General features: G+C 43.7%; 1 protein-coding gene across 1 annotated transcript in view; it reads left to right on the plus strand.

Annotated features, from left to right (window-relative positions):
- The window catches only part of lamc3 (laminin, gamma 3), a 100,544-nt gene that overhangs the window by 10,234 nt on the left and 69,244 nt on the right, over window positions 1–21,066 (plus strand). The window contains exons 3-4 of the mRNA XM_030354263.1: window positions 13,844–13,974; window positions 16,793–16,959. Coding sequence (XP_030210123.1) covers window positions 13,844–13,974; window positions 16,793–16,959 — 298 coding nt within the window. The remainder of the gene's footprint in view (window positions 1–13,843; window positions 13,975–16,792; window positions 16,960–21,066) is intronic.

Raw genomic sequence — 21,066 nt, forward strand, 5'->3', positions numbered from 1 at the left:
GAATTCAGTATGCCAATGCATTGTGCCTTCAGTATTGCCTCATCTAATTTACACTTGATGATTTCATAGCGCGGCATTGTGTGTGCAAGCCCCTGTTGGCCTTTAGGGCTGATCAGTAGAAGGATGCTGTAGTTACACCAGCAGCCAGCGGCTAATGCTGGCTGTTTAATGGTGGTTCAGATTACATCGACCCAGGGATTATAAAGCAGAGAGCAGGGATCGATTGTAGGCAGGAATACGCACAGATTGGGTGGCAAATCGCTCATCAACCTCGCTAAACTCCAGTGCCTACTCCTCTCTATTCATCCTCTCCCCTCCTCCTCCTTTTCTGCAACCCTCCTCCAATCTCCACCTCTACACAGTCATCATCATCATCATCCTCCTCCTTCTTCTCCTCCTCCTATATCTGTTTTCCTCCAAAACCTCAAGGAAACAGAGACAGGCAATTGAGCAAGATCAATTCTTCCATTAGAATAAAATGTGAATTGATTGCAATAGTGTCTTTCTTGTTGTTCAACAGAGCACACCTCTGCAGGCAGTGACTCACAGCGCTTTGAGATGCATGTCATTAAGAAGCACAGGCACCTCGCTCAGAGATGCTTGGGAATCCAAGCCAGAATCTTTTGGCTCGCAGTTTTTTTTTACAGCCGGTAGGAAAAATGTATGTATTGGTTGTTATTGTTTTAGCATTAATGTGGGTTGCGGGTGCTCCAGTTTCCGAACTGTAAATCACACACAGTGCAGCAGCCCGTTCCCCGTGTTCCTCTGATTTAAAGCCAGTGTAAGGGCTCTTGAGTTACACAATCCGCGGGGAGAATGGGCTCCGATATGGAGGCCGCATCCAGAAGAGGCTCTGGAGGATTGCATGACTGGAGGACAAGTAAACTGAATCTAAATCTTAAATGTCTTAGCGTCACTTATGCTTATCCACCTCATATGAGGTTATATATCCTGATATGTGTTCTCGGTGCGGTCTATAGCCAGTATTGACTCCTGCTTTACCATGTTGATTGATGAATGGAGTTAGCTGGCATCATGGACAGATGGACCTGATTGGGCTCATTTTGAATCATCTGTGCCATATTGTTAATCTGAAGTGTAATAGAGGGATGTAACAACGCTATCCCAATCTGCAGTCTGTTTCTAGGCAAACAGTTATAAAATCCAGGCATGAATAAATGTTCAGTATGCAGATTGATGAGCTAATGCAGCTTAAAAAAGAATCATACTTTTTTTGTAAGGATTTAGCAGTAGACCGCTAGTTCGATAATGATATTACAGTTTTTTACAATACAATAAACACAATTTTGATTGTTTTGTTTTGTTTAGCAAAATCCAACACACGAATAGCACAATCATAAACCCAATTAGCAAAACACCTTAGCTCCTTTTCAAAATGAACCACTCTTGTAAAAACTATACACTAACTTATCAAAACCATATTCTTTTACCATATGAAACACACACGTTGCATATGACTTAATTCTGTTTGCACCAGTTACACTCTGATGTTGAAAACCTTAAACACTTTCGGCTAATTCTGCTTCTAAGTGCATAGAGTAGTATGGGTGAAGCACACAGTGAATTTGCAAAACATTGCTCGGATTTGCACAACTGTAAACACAATGTCTGCGCACACTTTTTGCAAAACAATACACACAGTGAACACTAAACACATTTGTATGCATTACTGTAGAAACCACACAGGACACAAGACTAATGCTGTTGACAATGTTATTTATTTTTTTCCATATGCTCAAGGCAACAAGGCAAAAAAAAATTCCCAGTTTTCATGAACATAACATGAACAAAAAAAGAACCCCCCGCCCCCCCCAAAAAAAAAAGAAAACACAGCACATAAATTGCTATTGTTGGTCTCTTCTCCTAGCTGGATATGGCCAGAGAATCTCATCTACATCACAGGCGATATCCTCATTCGCCAGACAGCGGGGAAAGAATCGCCGTGCATGCCTTATCCATCCCTGTATGGCTGTGGCCTCAACCTGGTCACAGGCCTCCTCCATGGCCTGAACGAGGGCTACCCGAGCCAGGGGGTGCAGATCGTAAACCTTCCACCGCCATGCCGAGAAAAATTCTTCAATTGGGTTAAGAAATGGTGAATATGGTGGCAGGAAAAGGACTGTGAAATTTGGGTGCTGTGTAAACCAGTTCTGACCAGAGCAGAGCGGTGGAATGAAACATTGTCCCAGGTGACAATGTATTGGATCTGTATGTTATTGATTGTGAGGTTGTATAATCTGTCTAAAAATGCAAGGATGTGAGGGGTTTTATACGGACCCATGTTGGCATGGCGGTGGAGGACCCCATTCTGGGTGATTGCCGCGCAAAGGGTGATGTTACCCCCACGTTGCCCCGGGACACTAATAATTGCCCTCTGGCCAATTACATTTCTTCCCCTCCTTCTGACCTTTGAGAGGTTAAACCCCGCCTCGTCTATGTAGATGTACTCATGCTGAATGGCCTCAGCATCCATTTGTAAGACTCTCTAAAATACAGTGAGACAAGATTGTGTAGTTCAGCATAGATTTAGTGTACAGCACATTTACATGTAACAAAAGGTTATGTGTGCAGTATGCAACATCAGAGTGCTAAAGTGAACAATACATACCTCCACATACTTATGCCGCAGCTGTTTGACCCTCTCCGAGTTCCTCTCAAAAGGCACTCGGTACATCTGTTTCATTTGTACCTGATGTGCCTTCAGGATACGAGCTATGGTGGACAGAGAGACCTGATTCACGTTCTGAAAAATGATTTGGTCTTCAATAATTTTGGCCTGGATTTCACGAAGCCTGATGGCATTATTTGCCAAAACCATATTCACAATCTCCCTCTCCTGCAGTGGTGTGAAAATGGGAGCCCTTCCTCCTCGTTGTACTCGACCCTAAATCCTATGTAGAACAAAACACATGTAACCTACTGTAAAATGTCACAGGAAGGGGTATTAAAAGTGCTGATATGGGGTGCATACAGTAAGAAGCTGTAAACAGGTCATTTTTGTACCTGTTTTCAAGTCTGAATGCCCTTATGACAGATACCACAGTGAATCTGCTGAGATTTGGCTGGACTCTCAGTCCAGCCTCCCTCAGCGTCAATCCATGGTTCACAACATGGTCCACAAGTGTTGCGCGAATTTCATTGCTTAAAGTTGGACCTCTTCTCCTTTGAGCTTCACCTCCTCCTGCTTGAAGTCTTCCTCTTCCTCTTCCTCTACCTCTACCTCGGCCTCTACCTCTGGCACGGCCTCTGCCTCCTTCTCCTCCTTCTCCGATTCCCCCTCTCATCCTCACTCTTCCTCTTCCTCTTCCTTCCATTTTGGTTAAGTTTGGTGAACTCACCTGCTGCATTTTTATAGTGCTTAAACCTGATTGGTGTGTCTACAATTAAGCAATCTTGTGTTTGCACACCTGATGGCAGTGTTCAATGAACTGGCTCATGGGTGTGGTAATTTGATAGTCAGTGCTTTAGAATTGCAAGGAAGTGACATCTTGATATACTTCTGTGTCTAATGCATAGACGCGTGTGTTAGTGTTTCAAATCACTGTGTGTATTGTTTTGCACAAAGTGTGAACGGACTCATTGTGCTTACAGTGGTGCAAATCTGGGGCCGAGTTTTGCTCCTTGAGTGTAAGGTTTTGATAATTGGGCAAAACTTTAGATTTTAGTGTTTATTGTATCGTAAAAAACTGTAATGACCAAAGAAAGGAAATGGACATAGAAAATTCACTGAAGTCTATAAAAAAGCACTCAAGGTTATTTGTTTAAGCCTGGTTCAGGTCAATATGCTCAGCTTTGGAGGAGAAAACAATAAATATAAGAATACAGTAAAAAAACCGAACCACACAAACTACCAGCTAAGGCTAGAAAGCGAATAGCTCACGTCATCATAGTAGGCTACAAACCTGTGTTCGTGTTGTGTTGCTTGTTTTTTTATTTTTATTTAATTCACCAAAATAACAATTGAGATTTGTTACATATAGATAGATAGTTATATATATATATATTAAAGACGCGGACTCTTGCGCCGATCTTGTTACTGATATTGGTGCATAATAAAACTTGTGGACTCATTTCGCAAGCTAATAAGTATTCAGACTAAATTCAATGCAGGGCTTTGTAGGCGCATTAATGGAAGATTATAGGTTGAGGTTGCCAACCCTTTCCCTCTTTTTAAATGTTATGCATAGGCTGAAACTTTTTGATAATTGGGTGCGTAGTTGTGACTAGAAGTGCATTTTGACAGATTACAATTCAAATTGTTGACATCAAAACAACATGTATTACAATTTATATTTTGCTGTAGAATTGGCTCATGAGAGTTTGAAAAGTAATGGAGAAAGACACACTACCTTAGTAGGCCTATTCCTTCCTCTCAATAGTTTTCAACTTTGCCCATCAGAGTGATGTGTCCTGCTAAATGATACTGCCTGAATGAGATTTCCACCCCTGAAGCAAGTGGAATGCGGGTATGAATGACTAAGTAAGGGAAGGAGAGTGTCTTTCCTACTTGGACCACATCCCCTGTCCGCAAACAAAGTGATGAGTTGACCTTTCAGGAGTTTGGCAGCTGCCAGTTGAACTCCACTTTTGTAGAAGTTTGTATCGTCTATTGTAGGCCACCAAAGTTCTCTGAAGGACACATTAGCATCTGCTATGCAAAGCTGCTATGTTAACCGGAGGAGTCACCAGATGTCTGTTTATTATACACCACATTAAGGTGGGCGGGGCCTAGGCATTCACCCCCCCCTAGGGTTAGGTCTGACCGAAAGCCAGCAGTGAAAAGCCTTTAAGGTACCAACCAGCTCCAGACTCAACTCAAGTAAATTAGGAAAAAAAATACTGAAAACAATGAATGAATCACTTTTTTATCAAACCCATTTACATATGTTATATTTTGAATATTGAATATGAACTCACAGATGTCATTGTAACATATGTTTAAATAACTTTAAGTGAATTCCACAATGGCTGAAACAAAAGAGTGAAAGGAGTCTGCCTCAGAAAACAGCCGGATGACTTCTCAATCTGTTCAGTTTTTGTCGTATTCTTCCGGTCGGAAAGGTCACCTGTAGCAGAAAGGTAAACTCCTAGCATGCAGCTGAGTTTTCACACTTCACTGTTCTAACAGTGCTGCCTGCAACTCTGGGCTCATACATAAGCATGAATATTTCATAAGGCTTAAAAACAGCAATTGTATCCTGTCTGTTTTATTAGCATTTTAATCCCTCTACAGATTTTCAGTTAGCATTTCAAAAGTGAATAGGGACCACTTTGCATCAAATAGCCGTTTTATCCCCTACTCTTTTAAAGGTATCCTCTCATGGTGTCTGAGAGGCCAAGGCAATAAGCAGCAGATCAGGGGACCGTTCGTTTGGATGAATCAAAAAGTTGAAAAGTAGTATTCTTCTTCCAAATTACTTCTGCATGGTGGTTTCACAGTTATAAATATTAATCAAACTCTTTGTGGTGCTAAGTTTACCACCTCTACACTCTTCAGTCTCGTCTATGTTCAACAATGTCTAGAATGACATCTGCATAATTTATATCTAATGCATTGTGTCTGTTTAGTTTTCACTACGCAACAAATTATCTCCAATGATGAACTTTCTCAACATGATGACCGTGCTACTTATACCCTGAAATAACATCTTGCTTCACTTCTGTAAACCCATATTTTGTACACGGTAAAGAAGATGAAAGCTGTGGTAAAATTCAAATTGAATTTGTTCAGCCATCCATTAAAATAGTTTGTCTCTCTCCTGCCACTGTGCCATTTCCTCTCTCTCTCCTTCCCGCTCTCCCTCTCTCTCTCTCTCCCCCCACTCTCTTACTCCCACTCTGTCTTTCTCGTGCTCTCAAAAGCCGTGTGGCAAATTGGAATCCCAGTGTTGAATGACAATGAGTAAAAGGGGAAAAATACATATTGGGGGCACAATGAACTTAAGCAATTAAATTAAAAAAAGTTATTAACTTTGGAATGAGCCACTCCGCTCTCATTCCCCTTCACTGCCTCCAGACACTCATTTTGAAGGAAACACTCAGAAAATAGAATGAAGGAAGGGAAAAAAACAGTCAAGATGGATAGAAGACAAGGAAGGCAGACAGAGAGAGAGAAGATCTGCCAGGACGACAGCGAGGCCGTGCTACGTATAGGCGCCTAAGGGTCTTTTCAGCAGATGGGTATCTGGTTAAAATGGCTGCACTGACTTCATATAGCGTGTGCGGGTTCAAGGCTCATTTAGACCAGTTAGACAGCCAGCCTAACGCAGACCTGGCGGGCTGCCAGGCCGTCTGGGGGAGACAGACGGTGTGGTGGTGCCACCACCGGTCACATCACAAAGTCAGGGTGGCTGAATGGCATTTAATTAAGCCTGTGCTTAGGTCTGCACAATAAATAACGGCAGCCTATTAATTAACCTTTCAAATAAAATAAAAAGGCTTCCTTTGAGAGCAGAAAATGATATTTAAAAGAATGTTTGTCTTGATTTCCACAATTTAAACTCCCCTCCCAAGCACAACTACTAGCTACGGCATATGATAATGAGTGCCAGTGATATATGAGGGGGAATAAATGTGCTTGCTTTGGCAGTATCTAAGTTATCTAAAATGCTAATAATGCGCTGAGAGGTTTCAGTGTGCAATAAACGTATTAGGCCATGCCGTAGGCAACAATAGCAATGCATCGTTTACAAAATGATCCCCTTTTAAGTGTGCACATAGATCTTAGGCACTCCAAATATTAATCATAAAATGAGGCCATTACTTTGTATTTACTCAGTAAGAAAAACGGTGACCCGGGACCCGATGTTGTCCCAGCCTGCTGGGCTTTGGCCTGCTGAGATGGTGCATTTAATGCGTTGTTTCTTCTTGCTTAATGTCCAAGAAAGGCCCACGATTGAATGTAGCTCTCACTATGTACACCCTCATTCTTCATTATTTACTCCAGAAGACGGCATTCAAAATTAAAAGTATTTGTACGAAATATTGATTAGTCTTATTATGAGAGACTAAGGAAGATAACGCCTTCGGTAGTTTTAGAAAAGTCCAACAGTAGTACATTGCGTTGTAAGAGATGATCCCTTGTTAGGTTAAAGAAAAAGTAGGACTAATAAAACGACCTGTTCTTGTTTCTCAATTGTGCTCCACTCAAGATTATTCGATGTTACGACCGTTTATAGCGTTGGAATTAGGGATACTATGTGTTAGATGTAAAGAAAAAAGGAATGAATATGTCTTTGTCTTGAAAATGAACATAAAAAATGAACATAAAAAAAATAAAAAGATTACAACTGCTTCTGCGCACATATCACTGCAAAGTGTAAAATGTTGCCTGCGACCAACATTCAATTGCAGCCCGTGGTGTATTTTAGTCCACATAGTCTGCATGTGCTCATGGATAAATGGGTGGGCAGACAATATTTGAGGAACGACTCACAAAAATGCCACTCGACAAACCCGTTTCAGCAGGTCCAGTTGGTCCTCTGAGAATTCATGAGAAGCTGCAAAAAAAGACCCTCAACAAAATAAAAGCCCTTTGGAGATGGCAGTTCTGGGAGGCTATGAATAAAGATTATGTTTTGTGTACAATTTATTGAATCAGAAAACAAAGTTGTGTCTGGTGGGGTGGGGGGGGGGGGGGGGGGGAAGGGTAGTGAAAGAGCAGCAATATCCTCGGCACTTTGTTCCCAAAAGAAAAAGGTTGCTGCCATTGACTTGTGACATTTCCAGACGAATGTAGCATCACCTTGAGGTGGAAACTTAAGAGAAACAATCTCTGAACCGGGGCCCAGCAGAGCTTTGGGATTCTGTCAGGGGCTTGAGTGTGTCTTTTCTGGCAGGTCGCCACAGCATAGGAGGAAAGTCAGATAGAGGAGGATGAAAATAAAGGCTTTAATGGTGAGGCACAATAGGCCGACACTGTTTGTTTTGAGATGTTGAAAGGTTCTTCAATCCAAGCTGGATCTGGGGGACACTGCCTGTAGAGCGGCTTACAGGGCGCCTCTCCAAACCTGTACAAAGGACCAAAGAGTGTATTTCAACTATTAAAGGATCAGGGATGAGGCGCCGTCCCCAGCCACCTCCATCTGGCAAGTTAGAAGATAGTGGTCCTGTACACCATTACACTATTTTAAAGGTGCTTGATATTTCAGCACGATTATTTGAGTGTCATTTATTGTAAATGGTGTGGGCTGGGAGAATATGTTTCTACTCTATTTGAGGCTATGCTCATTTCTGACCTATCAGGGATTTCTTCCACAATTGGTTCGAGGCATCCATCTTGCCTGTCACAGGTGCATGACATGCAACACCTGTAGGTAGGGAGTAGAGATGCAGGGGTAATTTCTTTAGTGGTTTAGTTGCAAAGTCTTGCCCCCATCTATTTGTCTGTTCTTTCCCTATAGCAGCTTTAATATTTTGCTCCAAAGTAGTTGGTAATGAATGTTTCCGAGCGACAGACTCCTAATGTTTGAATATATTCAGTGTACATATTTGTAATTGCTGAACTCTACCATAACTGCTGTAATTAAATTAATTTTAACAGCATTAAGTAGAGTAATGCTCGCAGAGATTCTCCAAAGTAATTTCATGCACATGTGAGTTGACTCACCCTTGATATCCTCCACCCCTTTCATTTGGGATCATTTGCAACCCTATAATTACATGTCTTATTAAGCAATTAACATCCCTACGTGTTAAGTTAAATAAAATTGTAATGTAATCTAATGTAGTATTTAACAAGAAAGTTTTAATGCTAATCTAATATTAATTCATTATTAGGTATATAACTCAACAAAAAAAGACTGCAGTGCAGTGGGGTGTTGCATTATAAAATGAGCATATCACAACATTTTGTGGGAAAGCCAACAGAAATGTTTGGTTCCTCAGAACAGCAGCAGCCCTCTCAGCAACGCCACCAAGAGAGTGATAGAAAAATTATTAGAAGAGACAGATTCCCTGAGAGAGAGAAATCCTTGCAGATTGGAGGTTTTCACTCTTCCTTGTGCACTGCGTTTCCTGAGTGACAGATCCACTAAGCTTCAAGAGGTACATAAAAGCTGACAAAGAAAGACATTAACAACATAGATATTTAAAATAGCCAATTTTATATTCTCATGTAATAAAGTGTGGACGTTGCCAAGAATCACTTATGATGCATCTCCCAAACAACTTTAGTATTTTTGTCCTTTGCTGCTATTGCTGTTAAATCTATTTTAGATGCTAGTCTACTTACAAATGGGCATCACGTCAACAAAAAGTATGTTTTGTAAACTGATTAACACAATTCAGAACAGGTATTTAATCATTCTTGACAAATAAATACAAGCAGATTAGTTTTACCAAGCCATTTATAAGCATTATCTGAAATGTAAGATAATTGAAATGTCTTTTCCAAGAAAAAGCGAATGTATCACAAGGAATCAACAAGCATACATATACGTGAATGCAATCTAAACAAAGACATGCTCAGATACCTGCCATAGTCCACTAGACACCTAGAAATAACCACACGGTTGAACAGAAAGAGGGAAAAAGAAATGTCTGGCCTCTAAATGCAGTTATATTTCATCATGCAATGGTACTGCTGAGCAGAAGAATGAAAGATGCATTCCAATTAAACACGAACAGGCTAGAGAGAGAGAGAGAGAGAGAGAGAGAGAGAGAGAGAGAGAGAGAGAGAGAGAGAGAGAGAGAGAGAGAGAGAGAGAGAGAGAGAGAGAGAGCGCTCTGTCCTGACAAGGGTACACAGGGTCTGCCCTCTATTTCCGCATCTGATGGACACAGAAACATGAGATGATCACTTGGTACGGTGACCGATGATGTAGCTAAAGGGTTGATTTTTAAATAGCTTATCATTTTATGTAATAAACATCACACATGGTAACAGATGGGATAAAAGGAGTGCAGCAGAACTAAAGCAACATCAAAAAGTAAAGAATGATATATTAAAACATGGTAGAACAGAGACTAATTTAACAACATGTGATTCTATGACCAGGATCATGGCCAGAATGTCAATGAGCAGCCCACTCACTCAGCTCATTTTTCATCCTGATGATGAAATGAAACTCAGAGGATTTCCACCAATGTAAGGTCTGCCACCCAATTTTCTTTTGGGGGGATTTTATGTTTTGTAAGCCCCCCCCCCAAACCCAATCATCATTTCATCATAATTGGCGACCTTGCCGCATCATTTGCCTAACCTTTCCTCCTCCTCCTCCTCCTCCTCCTTCTTCTTCTTCTTCTTCTTAGTAAAGGTTAGTAAGATCAATGTCTTCATTCATAAATATGCCCTCTTTTGGTGCAAAATCACATCCACCAATAATCAGACTTATCCTCCTGAGCAAAGAATTTCTTATCTGTATTTACACTGAATGGGTAAATCCTAAGGGGGTTTCCTTCCAAACTAGGAAAAACTCTAGCGGCCGACATAGGGACATACAGCACTACGTGGTACTAGGAGGCTAAGCACGTTTTCGCTCAGAGCCAGCGTGACTAAAACGTAAAAGGAGCTCAGCGAGATGCACTTGTCACTGCCCCGGCAAATTTGAAAGCCTGCACTGCACTTTTGTTCATAATGCAAAATCATACTTATGCCACGCCACAGGAGAGGGAATCCTTGTCGCCAAAATCAAAAGAAGGAATTAAAAGGCAATGTGACTGGCGAATTCAAAATACGAGGGTCCACATCGGGGTAGCTATTTTGGTGTTCGTTGTGTGTCAAGTTCTTAGCTAATGCTATAGGCTAGACTACGACATAGTTATGTTACCAATAAAAAACTGACATTATTCACTATTTAGCTCGGAGTAATTACTCATACATGCTCACACTAATTGTTCACTGCAGTTGTAGGTTTGCACCTGATAGAAAACTCGATGAGGTAGAAACGGATGAGATGTTTTCATAGATTCTTGGCACATCCCGCCTATCTTAGTTGCAACCAGGAAGCAACCCACATTTGAAAAAGCGAGGCGCTGAAGAGCACTTTTCGTTTGAATTCAAAATACAATTTGACCACTGGATGGGAGAAATTCCTACACATTGGCCCTTTAAAGAATGGCTGTCAGGAGGAGGGCAGGAGGGAGATTGTGGGGAGAAAAGGGAGCAGGAGGAGGGTTGGAGGGAGAATGAGTAGAAGGAAGAGGAGAGTGGGGGGGAGGAGGAGTAGAAGGAAGGGGAAGAGGAGGGTTTGAGGGAGGAGGGTGGGGGGCAGGAGGAGGATGAGTAGGGTAGGATGGAGGAGAAGGAGGGTGGGAGGGAGGAAGAAGAGGGTGGGAGTGAGGTGGAGGGGAGAAGAAAGAGGGTGGGGTGCAGGTACAGCAGAAGCCCCAGCCCACATGAGGAATGAGGCTGCACCCAGGCCCGGCAGCCCACCCCCGGCCCCTGGGTGGTTTGGTTTGGTGTCGCCTGAACTCCATTAGCCGCGGGGCTCACCCGTGTCAGGCGGAGGGCAATGTTGATCGGCGACAGCCCGAGGAAAAAGGAAGTGCTGCTCGCACAACCGCAGCAATGCAGGCAAATCAAAACCAAAAAACGTCTTTGACTGCAGCCGCTTCTAGGGGCAGCATTATAAGCCCAACAGACTGCCAGAGGTGGGAGTGGCGGGTGGGTGGGGGAGCCCAGAGGGGCGCTGGGGTGGGACAGCAGGAGAGCACCAGGGGACGTCTGATTGCGGCAGCGGGGGGGAAAAGCCTTTCCAGTTATTTTTCCAACTGAGAAGGTATTGAAAGTGAAAGCACAGCACATGTGATTGGATGAGTGGACGAGGGGGGAGAAAGGGCTGGAGGTGAGCGCTTAACATATAAGGGAGCCCTTATTAGAGAATCTCATTTGCATTAGCGAAAATAAAGTATCTGTCCTCCCTGAACGCCTGATTAGCAGCCTGGTTAATTATCCACTTCTGTAAACCCGGCCATTCTCCCTGAGTCACTGCTCCCGGGTCCTTCGGCACGGCCGTCTACCGAGAGAGAGAGAGAGAGAGAGAGAGAGAGAGAGAGAGAGAGAGAGAGAGAGAGAGAGAGCGGACACAACGTCCCGCTATTTATCCCCCCCCCCCCCCCCCCCCCCCCCCGCCCCCGACCTCCAGATGGCACAGAGGGCCTCGCTCGGGACCCTGGGAGCTTTTGAAGAGCAACGCGGAACACGTGTGGACCTCACCCTCACCAGATGTCCCCGCGTAAGGGGTCTGTGACCTCTTGACACCCGGACATTCTCCCCGTGTGCTTGTGTGTCTTCTTCTTAGCGATCTGAAGACACACACAGAGGTTAGCGGCAGGCTCGCTACAACACCGTCCTTTGAGAAGTAGCAATGAGTTCTGCCATACAAAATAAAAGGCTCCCCCGTGTCTCTCTCTCTCTCTCTCTCTCTCTTTCTCTCTCTCTCTCTCTCTCTCTCTCTCTCTCTCTTTCTTTCTTTCTCTCTCTCTCTCTCTCTCTCTCTCTCTCTCTCTCTCTCTCTCTCTCTCTCTCTCTCTCTCTCTTTCGTCGTGTGAGGCATGCCCATTAAAGGATGAATTGGTTATAAACTTTAACTGCAGAGCGACGGCCTTTTAAGCTGTGGTAGATCACAGAAATACACAGGCCCTTGAAGTCTAAAACCAAAACCGCAAATCAAATTTTTCATTTGTTGTTACTTCTTTCTTTTTTTGCCTCCGTTTTTATTTTTTTTATTAAAACCCCTGACTTTAATCACTATTGTTCTCACACCATAACAATTAATCAATCCCTCCCATCTCGTGGAGCATTATTAAATCCTGCACTCCTTTAGGCACCATTTCGCAATATCGCTCAGATGACATGCAACACGAGCAGAGAAATCACATTCCGGCTTCTGCTAGCTTTAGGTGCTATCTGATTCCCACAGGACTCGGCATAGCGCGCACTCAGAATGTCTCAGAGACAGACAGTGTGTGAACTCTTTGCACATGTTCCCAGTCTGAAGCCCATCCGTTCCAGTCTTCTACTCCCCCGCCCCCCTCCCCACACACACACATCAAACATGCCTCATAGGAGGAAGGCCTCAGAAACATACCGCGTTTACAGCCATTTTATTTCCTCAGTTCTGCAACAAAGACAAAAAAAAAAAAGAAAAAGGAAAACGAGCGATATATTTATTTTTTTGATCACGCTATTTGTTTTGAAGTCCCCACTTCTGTTCGGTTCCTCGTGCCTTTTCTCTCTGCTGGTACGTGCTGACCCTGTTTTTATCTCGCAGCCCCCACTTTAGCACTTTTGTTCACTTTCCCCTTATTGGTGCTTCAGCTCTTAAGTTTCCACGCTGCCCATTTTTCATTTTGTCACGCCGGTACATTGCTGCATATCTCAATTCAGTTGGTTTTGAGTAACGCCGGGAATAGCAGCAATGTTTATTTTCACAGTTTCAGCCCATTAACTGTTCGTCCATCTTTATCGTGTTTGTTTCTTTTGTTTCTTTTCATGATTCTCATAGTGTTTTTTTTGGTATCCATTTGTTTCCTGGCTTGTACCCTTAATCTTTCCCCTTGCACCTCTCTCCCTCGCGTGTGAGCGCTCTCTCTCTCGCGCGCTTGCCAAACTCTCATGCAAGCTCCCTTCCTCCCTCCTATTCTCCTTCCCCTCTCCTCCCCAAAACTAATCCTTTTCATCATGGCGTCCTCCCAGTTTCTCTTGCAGCCCTTATCTTCCCCACTTGCTGCCCTGTCCGTCTGAGAGTTGTGAGAACCACTGCAAATGGATGAAGTCCAACTAAAGTTTTTTTCTTCCCCTGTCCTCCCTGCCTCACTCATCCCATCTCTCTCTCTCTCTCTCTCTCTCTCTCTCTCTCTCTCTGTCCTGTCTGTCCAGGAATTTGTGACAGCCACAGACCTGCTTATCTCTCTGGATCGGCTCAACACCTTTGGAGATGAGTTCTTCAAGGACTCAAAGGTTCTGCGCTCCTACTTTTACGCCATCTCAGACTTCTCCGTGGGTGGCAGGTAAGGGGAATGGGGGGGGGGGGGGGGGGGGGGGGGGGCTCATCCCAGATTCAGATCCAGAAATAGCTTACTTCCCCCCAGCCTGGAGGGAATGAGTCCGATACAGCTCAATCTTGCCCATCATCAAGCAAGAATTGCATCCAAATTTATAAGAATGCCATCTGAAGAAAGCGAAAAGCGAAGGTTGGTATTTATTTTACAATCAAAGACTAAAGCATGTCTGTTGAGTCAACAAAAATATCAGACAATCTTATGCAATAAACAAATCAGCGCCTGTAATACCTGACTCCTTAACAGTTCCTGGAAAGGATTTACTTCTTACAGCCTGGTCCTTCGGGCGCCCATGTACAACGCAATGAACAGCGACAAAAAGACGCCAAATTAGGACACCAAATTAACACTATACTGTGGGACGGCACATTTAAATACTGATTGGACACATTGTCAGCCGCCAAGTGACCATTAGCCTAGGCAGGGCAACAGAACAGCCAAACAGAGCACGGTAATAGTCCTTTCCCTCCCTCCTAATGTGGTTTTATCACTCACGGTAATGAGACGGGACGTGTTGCCAAGAACCCGCCGTGTACCTTGGCAGCGCGGCCGGCGTGTGTGCGCGCGTGAGGTCGGAGTGGACGATTAAGCAGTCGAGATGAAGCCCTCCAGCGGAGTACGGTCATGATAGGACACCTGTCATAAACACTTAATGGAACCTGCCGCCGCCACATGACAAATGACCAACCCATGTCACAACACATGGAGGGAGGGAGGGAGGGGAGGGGGGGAGGGAGGGAGGGAGGGGGAGGCGGGGGGAGAGCCGACACGCAGGACATGTTATTCTCGTGCCAATGGTTTATGTGCCTCACTTTATACACGCCGCAGTGCTAGTTGTCGTACAGTGTCCGCTGTCACGGTGATTCTGACAACTGACCCCAACTGCTCGAAGAAATGTGTTGGAAAGAAATCCTGCTGTTGGCTGCTGTTGTCTTCTAGGCAAGCATGGCCGGCTTGGTAGCTCAATACTCTATTAACACAGAGGCAACCCACCTTCTAGTGAGACTCGTATGCTAAGTACCTCTATATTTCAACCTGCCTCCTGTGGATCTTCACCGTTCCTTCCATTAAGGCATAAAACACATCAAACAATCGAAAAAAAAAAAACACTGTTTGTCATGTAAAAAAATAAAGTGGTCTATTTTTAAAGAATAGCTGATGATGAAATGACTGACAGCTATCCATGAAGGACCACAGTGAGTCCTGGGAGTTTGGGTCCTGCTCTGTAGTTGAGTTTTACATCAGAGAGATCGATTGAGGGTGGGAGTTCATTCCCTACCAGGCCACCGCCGCCGCCGCCGCCGCCGCCACCACCGCCACCACCGCCACCACCACGGCCGTCGTTGCCGCGGTGACAACAGAAATAACCGACTCCCTCTGAGCCCCGCGGCTAGTGTGTGTCTGGATCAGGGACAGCTGGCTAATTCTGACAGAACCTGCCTCGTAGTGACAAGTCCCTCTCCCCCATCACAGCCACTCCACACAGCCCGGGAAAATAGTGCAAAGAAACAAAGCCACTGCTGGGCGGATGGTTGTGTGTGTGTGTATGTGAGTGTGTGTGTGTGTGTGTGTGTGTGTGTGTGTGTGTGTGTGTGTGTGTGTGTGTGTGTGTGTGTGTGTGTGTGTGTGTGTGTGTGTGTGTGTGTGTGTGTGTGTGCCAGTAAAGATGGGTTTCCAAATGTAGAGGGAACAGGTGGAAGCTAATGAGCAAAAATGAAATAAGGCAGACATATGCATATAATATAGTCCTCCGTTTTCCAGTTGACAATTTCTTGCCTCTTAACTGGCAAGCGAAACATATAAATTGCAACCGTGATGTCTCAGTATTCCAATACAAAAATATGGTTGCATAGCACCACCCCCAACTCAGACCTGTGTTCTGATTGGCTGCCCTGATCCTTCATCACGTCCAGGGCTGCTTAATATTCGTAGTGTGAGTGCTCTTTGGAGGCTGAATTGTATATGACGTGTTCAGACAGGAAAGCCCTGATTTGCCCAAACAAATTCATATACAACAACATGGACACACACTGGACACATACATAAACACACACACACACACACACACACGCACACACATGCGCATACATCCACATGAGTGCCGTGGTTCCCAAATAAGATGTACAGGATCACACACACAACACACACACACAAAAACAGACACGTACACACACACTCACATACTCAAACATTCACATGCGTGCTGTTTTTCCCAATAACTTGTACAGGATCACACGCACAATACACACACACAAACACACACATCCACACACCCACATGCGTGCTGCCCACATTGAGTGAAATGGATGGAGAGCTGAACTCATCTTGGGCTATGTTTATGCTCATGCCAGGGAAGAGCTAATAGGAAGTGACAACAACCTATCGTGTTAAAGAAGAAGCGACTCCCTTCTGCTCTCCTCTCTGCCCTTTTGCCTCTGTGTGTGTAGTGCAGTCTGCGTGGGTACACACACAGGACAAACCTTATGTATCTTTTTAAAGGTGCCTACAAGGCGAAAATACATATTTTTAGTTTTGAATTTGCATCCCTCTATCTCTGTCCCTTCCTCTCTCTCTTTCTCTCTCTCTCTTTTAAATGAACACTTGCACACAACCCCTCAACACGCACACAGACACACGCCATCAAACACACACATCTGTACACAAACACTTTTACAAACACACACACACCACGCCCAACAACACACACACACACACACACACCAACACTTCCTCTCAAACCTGCCGTCTCCTGTCTCCCTGTCTTCAGGTGTAAGTGCAACGGCCACGCCAGCGAATGTGTCCAGGACCAGAGCGGGGTGCTGGCCTGCGTCTGCCAGCACCACACGGTGGGGGCGGACTGCCAGCAGTGCCACCCCTTCTACCAGGACCGGCCATGGGCCCGGGCCACCGGGGAGGCAGCCCATGAGTGTTTGAGTGAGTAACGCCACCGCATTGGGTCCTGGGTCTGATACCAACACACTGGATGACCTCGCTGGGATGTGGCAAAGAAACAGCTGGAGGGGTCGCGTTAAATAAACGATGTCTTCTTCAAGTGCGGGACTTTCAGTTACCTTGGCTCAAAGGCAGTAGAGAGGGCGGGAATTTCAGTTAGATGAATAGACGATATAGAACTGATATTTGTTTCTGTTTTCCAAAATTCTTCGTACAAAAAAAACGATTTTTATTCTCCTTTTCTTTGTTTTTACTGTTCTTGTAAGATTCTTAACTCTTGCTCCTGGGGCTGTTAATCTGCGTACACAGCCAACAGGAAGTAAGTAGTGGAAGTCGTGTTGCGGTAGACCGGGATAACGCTACATTTGGACAACCCTCTCTCTGCCTACCAGAAAAGTGAGCCAGATGCCCTTCCCAACATTCAATCTAATTAAATGTCATATTTTCTTATTGACACAAAATCGATTTTAAAAGTTTAAAACTATAAATGGGCTAAATACACCCTTATTGTTTTGGTGTGTGTGTGTGTGGTGGGGGGGGGGGGGTGTGGTGTGTGTGTGTGTGTGTGTGTGTGTGTGTGTGTGTGTGTGTGTGTGTGTGTGTGTGTGTGCGTGTGTGTGTGTGTGCGTGTGCGTGTGCGTGTGCGTGAGTGTGTGTCTGGACACATTATGAATAGATGCATATAAGTGCCAGCTCACTTGTCACTCATAAATCTAAATATATAAATAAATAGGGTTGGATTTGCCTTTTTAATTCACTGGTAATATTAAATTACTATGAAGATTCATTGTGATTCGCTCATAAAATCATAAAGTTAAGTGGCCTATTAATTGTTTTATGCAGGATTCGCTTAAGCAACAAACTTGTTTTAATCACTCCAACACTTACACCAAAACAGATGGTCTCTAGAGTAAAGTGCAATCCTCCAAATCAATGCAACATATTTAATTAAAATACAGGCCATGGAAAAGGAGTTAGAGTTACTCCTAGAGCTTCGTAATAATCATACACACAACAACAAGGACAAATTGCAGCACCTATTTAATGCCAGGGATTCGGGTGCTGTGGTATTCTAATCCTCATTTGCAATAGCGGTATTGTTGACCAAACAATTCATGTGATGATCAATGAACTGACGGAAGGTAATAAATGAGAAAATATCCTTTTAATGTTTTAACGGTCCTGAAGGTTTGACCCTGGATTAAGTTTGGGAACCATGTCAACCAGCAGTAAAAATGTATCTTGCAAATTATAATATCTTCTAGATGTAATCACAGAATCATTTCCTTTGCTTGTTTATAATTATATAATAACATACATACACGTACCCTGCAGCATAATTTCCTTGCTCCAAATTCCCGCCCAATTCTTGTTCTCGCGTCCCATCCCAAGAGAAGAGAAGAAATCAAAAACACTTAAATCTTACTATTAAGAGATATGTGGCCACAAGCATACCAGTCTTTTTAAATTAAAGGCCACATTTATTTGTATAGGACCAAACCCCATGTAAATATTTATGTTGTAATATATAAGGTCAAAAATCATGGTCAGATCAGTGAACAATCATAAAATGTTATCATTCAGAAACGCAGTGGTTGTAAATGTCATTCATAATCCTGTGGTGCATTGGTATCTTTAGGAATCTTCCCTTTAAAGCAATTGCTACTTATGAATGAATGATGAATTAATTATTTTTTTTCGGGTTGATATCCGTATCTTAAACGTCATTTTGTTTGTTAAGAAACAAATTACTATTTTGAAAGCAGATATACTAGCAGTTAAACAAGGACATTTTTTCATCTCGGGCAGTAGCCAAAAGGTCAGGCAATATGTGATATGTAAAGACAAATTAAGCTCCAACCTTCTGCTAATCATTTGGTATGCTGATGATTCATCTATCGATAAAGCAAATATCAGCCTTTCTTCTCCAGATCCTTTGTGTGTGTCTGTGTATGTGTGTGCCCTGCCAACCAGATCCACTCATACACTCTGTGATCTTGCATTAGCCGTCCTAACCTTTGTTTAAGAAAACAAGGGATAACTACTGAGACAAATCAAAGCCTCTTATTGTGCTAAGACACCAGCCATAAACACAAGCAAAAGAGCCGGGAAAACAAACACACAAAATTCAAAACATCTGGGGACAGAAATGGAGATTTCACGCTATTGGCAATGTTCTGTGTTTTTCGAGGAAGCTGACATTCCGCCCACATATCCCTTCACAGCAGACGTAGCTGTGAAGGACTAAACAGCATTGAAAGGATCTGAGGGCTTTTGCACCATCAGTAAAGCACATTTGTATGCTCCCATTATGACCAGAGATCTTGCTTTTAATGGGATCGTTTTGTCTCTTTTACAGAAATCTCAAAAGATGTTGAAATGAGTTCATGAGCTCTGTCGATTCAGAATCAGTTGCTTTCCATCTCAATTTAACAGCGAAAGCAGGTTTTGGTTGAAACCAAACAAAGCCATTCTTCAAGATGGCCGCTCGCCGTGTTTAGCAAGGACTCACCCGACAGTGCCGACCGTACACAAACTAAAGGACCTTGGCTTTTATAGGGCCCACAAACTTCCCCCATATTGCTCTCCATGTCCTTCAGAATAATTTTATAGCGTTATGATACCGCCTTTATATCTACACAATGTTGTGTGTTCTATATTTGTGAAGGCTGTGTGTTGTATTAATAACACAATAAACACCTCATGTGTGTCAGGCCATTAAAGTTACTGGTTTATATACCCGCACTCGCTGGCTGTTTAGCGCTCCCGAGAGAACCGCGCGACTCCACACTGTATACCTTTCCTCATTTTGCTTGTTTCAAACGGCTTCTGTGCTTGGGGGTTGGTGCTGTAGATAAGTCTCTGCTGCTGACATCCTATTAACACCAAAGATCAAACAAAACTATTGATGCCTGCGTTGATTTAATGACCATTCAGCCTCCTTAAGAAGTAAGGTGGATGTAGTACAACAAGGGGAAAATACATAAAAATGCACACATAGAAACACATGCAGAATACAGTAGATGTACCATACACACGTATAATAATAGTATGTAGAACATAAACGCATGTAGAATGTACATGTAGAAATAGATGTAGATTATGTAGAAAGGACACAGATGAAGGTGTACTGGACACAAGATTGGGGTTCCTCTGGCGGCTTGGGGTTCCTGCCTTCATTTCATGTTCCAAGACAGTGATTAACAGTGACAGTACTTACAAGGATGAGTGGTCTTAGTTGGCACATTTAGACAGTGTTGGTTAAGTACTAATATGGTTAGGTCAATAAACTTGGGTCAGCAGTACAGAAAAACTGCTTGGACGTGTTAATATCTAGTCTCCAGGGACACACACTGACACCTCCTCACTTCCTGTGGAGGAGCTTGTGTGTGTGTGTGTGTGTGTGTGTGTGTGTGTGTGTGTGTGTGTGTGTGTGTGTGTGTGTGTGTGTGTGTGTGTGTGTGTGTGTGTGTGTGTGTGTGTGTGTGGTGCAGGGGTCTGTGTGTGTGTGTGTGTGTGTGTGTGTGTGTGTGTGTGTGTGTGTGTGTGTGTGTGTGTGTGTGTGTGTGTGTGTGTGTGGTGCAGGGGTCTGTGTGTGTGTGTGTGTGTGTGTGTGTGTGTGTGTGTGTGTGTGTGTGTGTGTGTGTGTGTGTGTGTGTGTGTGTGTGTGTGGTGCGGGGGTCTGTGTGTGAGTGTGTGTGTGTGTGGTGCGGGGGTCTGTGTGTGTGTGTGTGTGTGTGTGTGTGTGTGTGTGTGTGTGTGTGTGTGTGTGTGTGTGTTTGTGTGTGTGTGTGTGTGTGTGTGTGTGTGTGAAAAAAAAAAAGACTGCACGATCACAACTCAGCGTCCGTGTCCAGGGGAAAAGGTATGAATAGGCTTGACAAAACAACTGTAATAAGGAGTGTAAACTCGCCACACAGGGGGCTTCAAACAGAGGAGCAGTGAGAAGATGGTATGCAGGATGTGATCTTGGCCAACTGCATAACCTGTAAGGAAGGACAAGGATGAAAGCCCAGAACCTTCTCTGGGGGCATATACATACATTGTGCCTTCATTTTTTGTGTCTATCAGAATATTTCTGTCAGCTTT

This window comes from Gadus morhua, chromosome 4 (assembly GCF_902167405.1).
Source record: "Gadus morhua chromosome 4, gadMor3.0, whole genome shotgun sequence".
NCBI classification, from domain to species: domain Eukaryota; kingdom Metazoa; phylum Chordata; class Actinopteri; order Gadiformes; family Gadidae; genus Gadus; species Gadus morhua.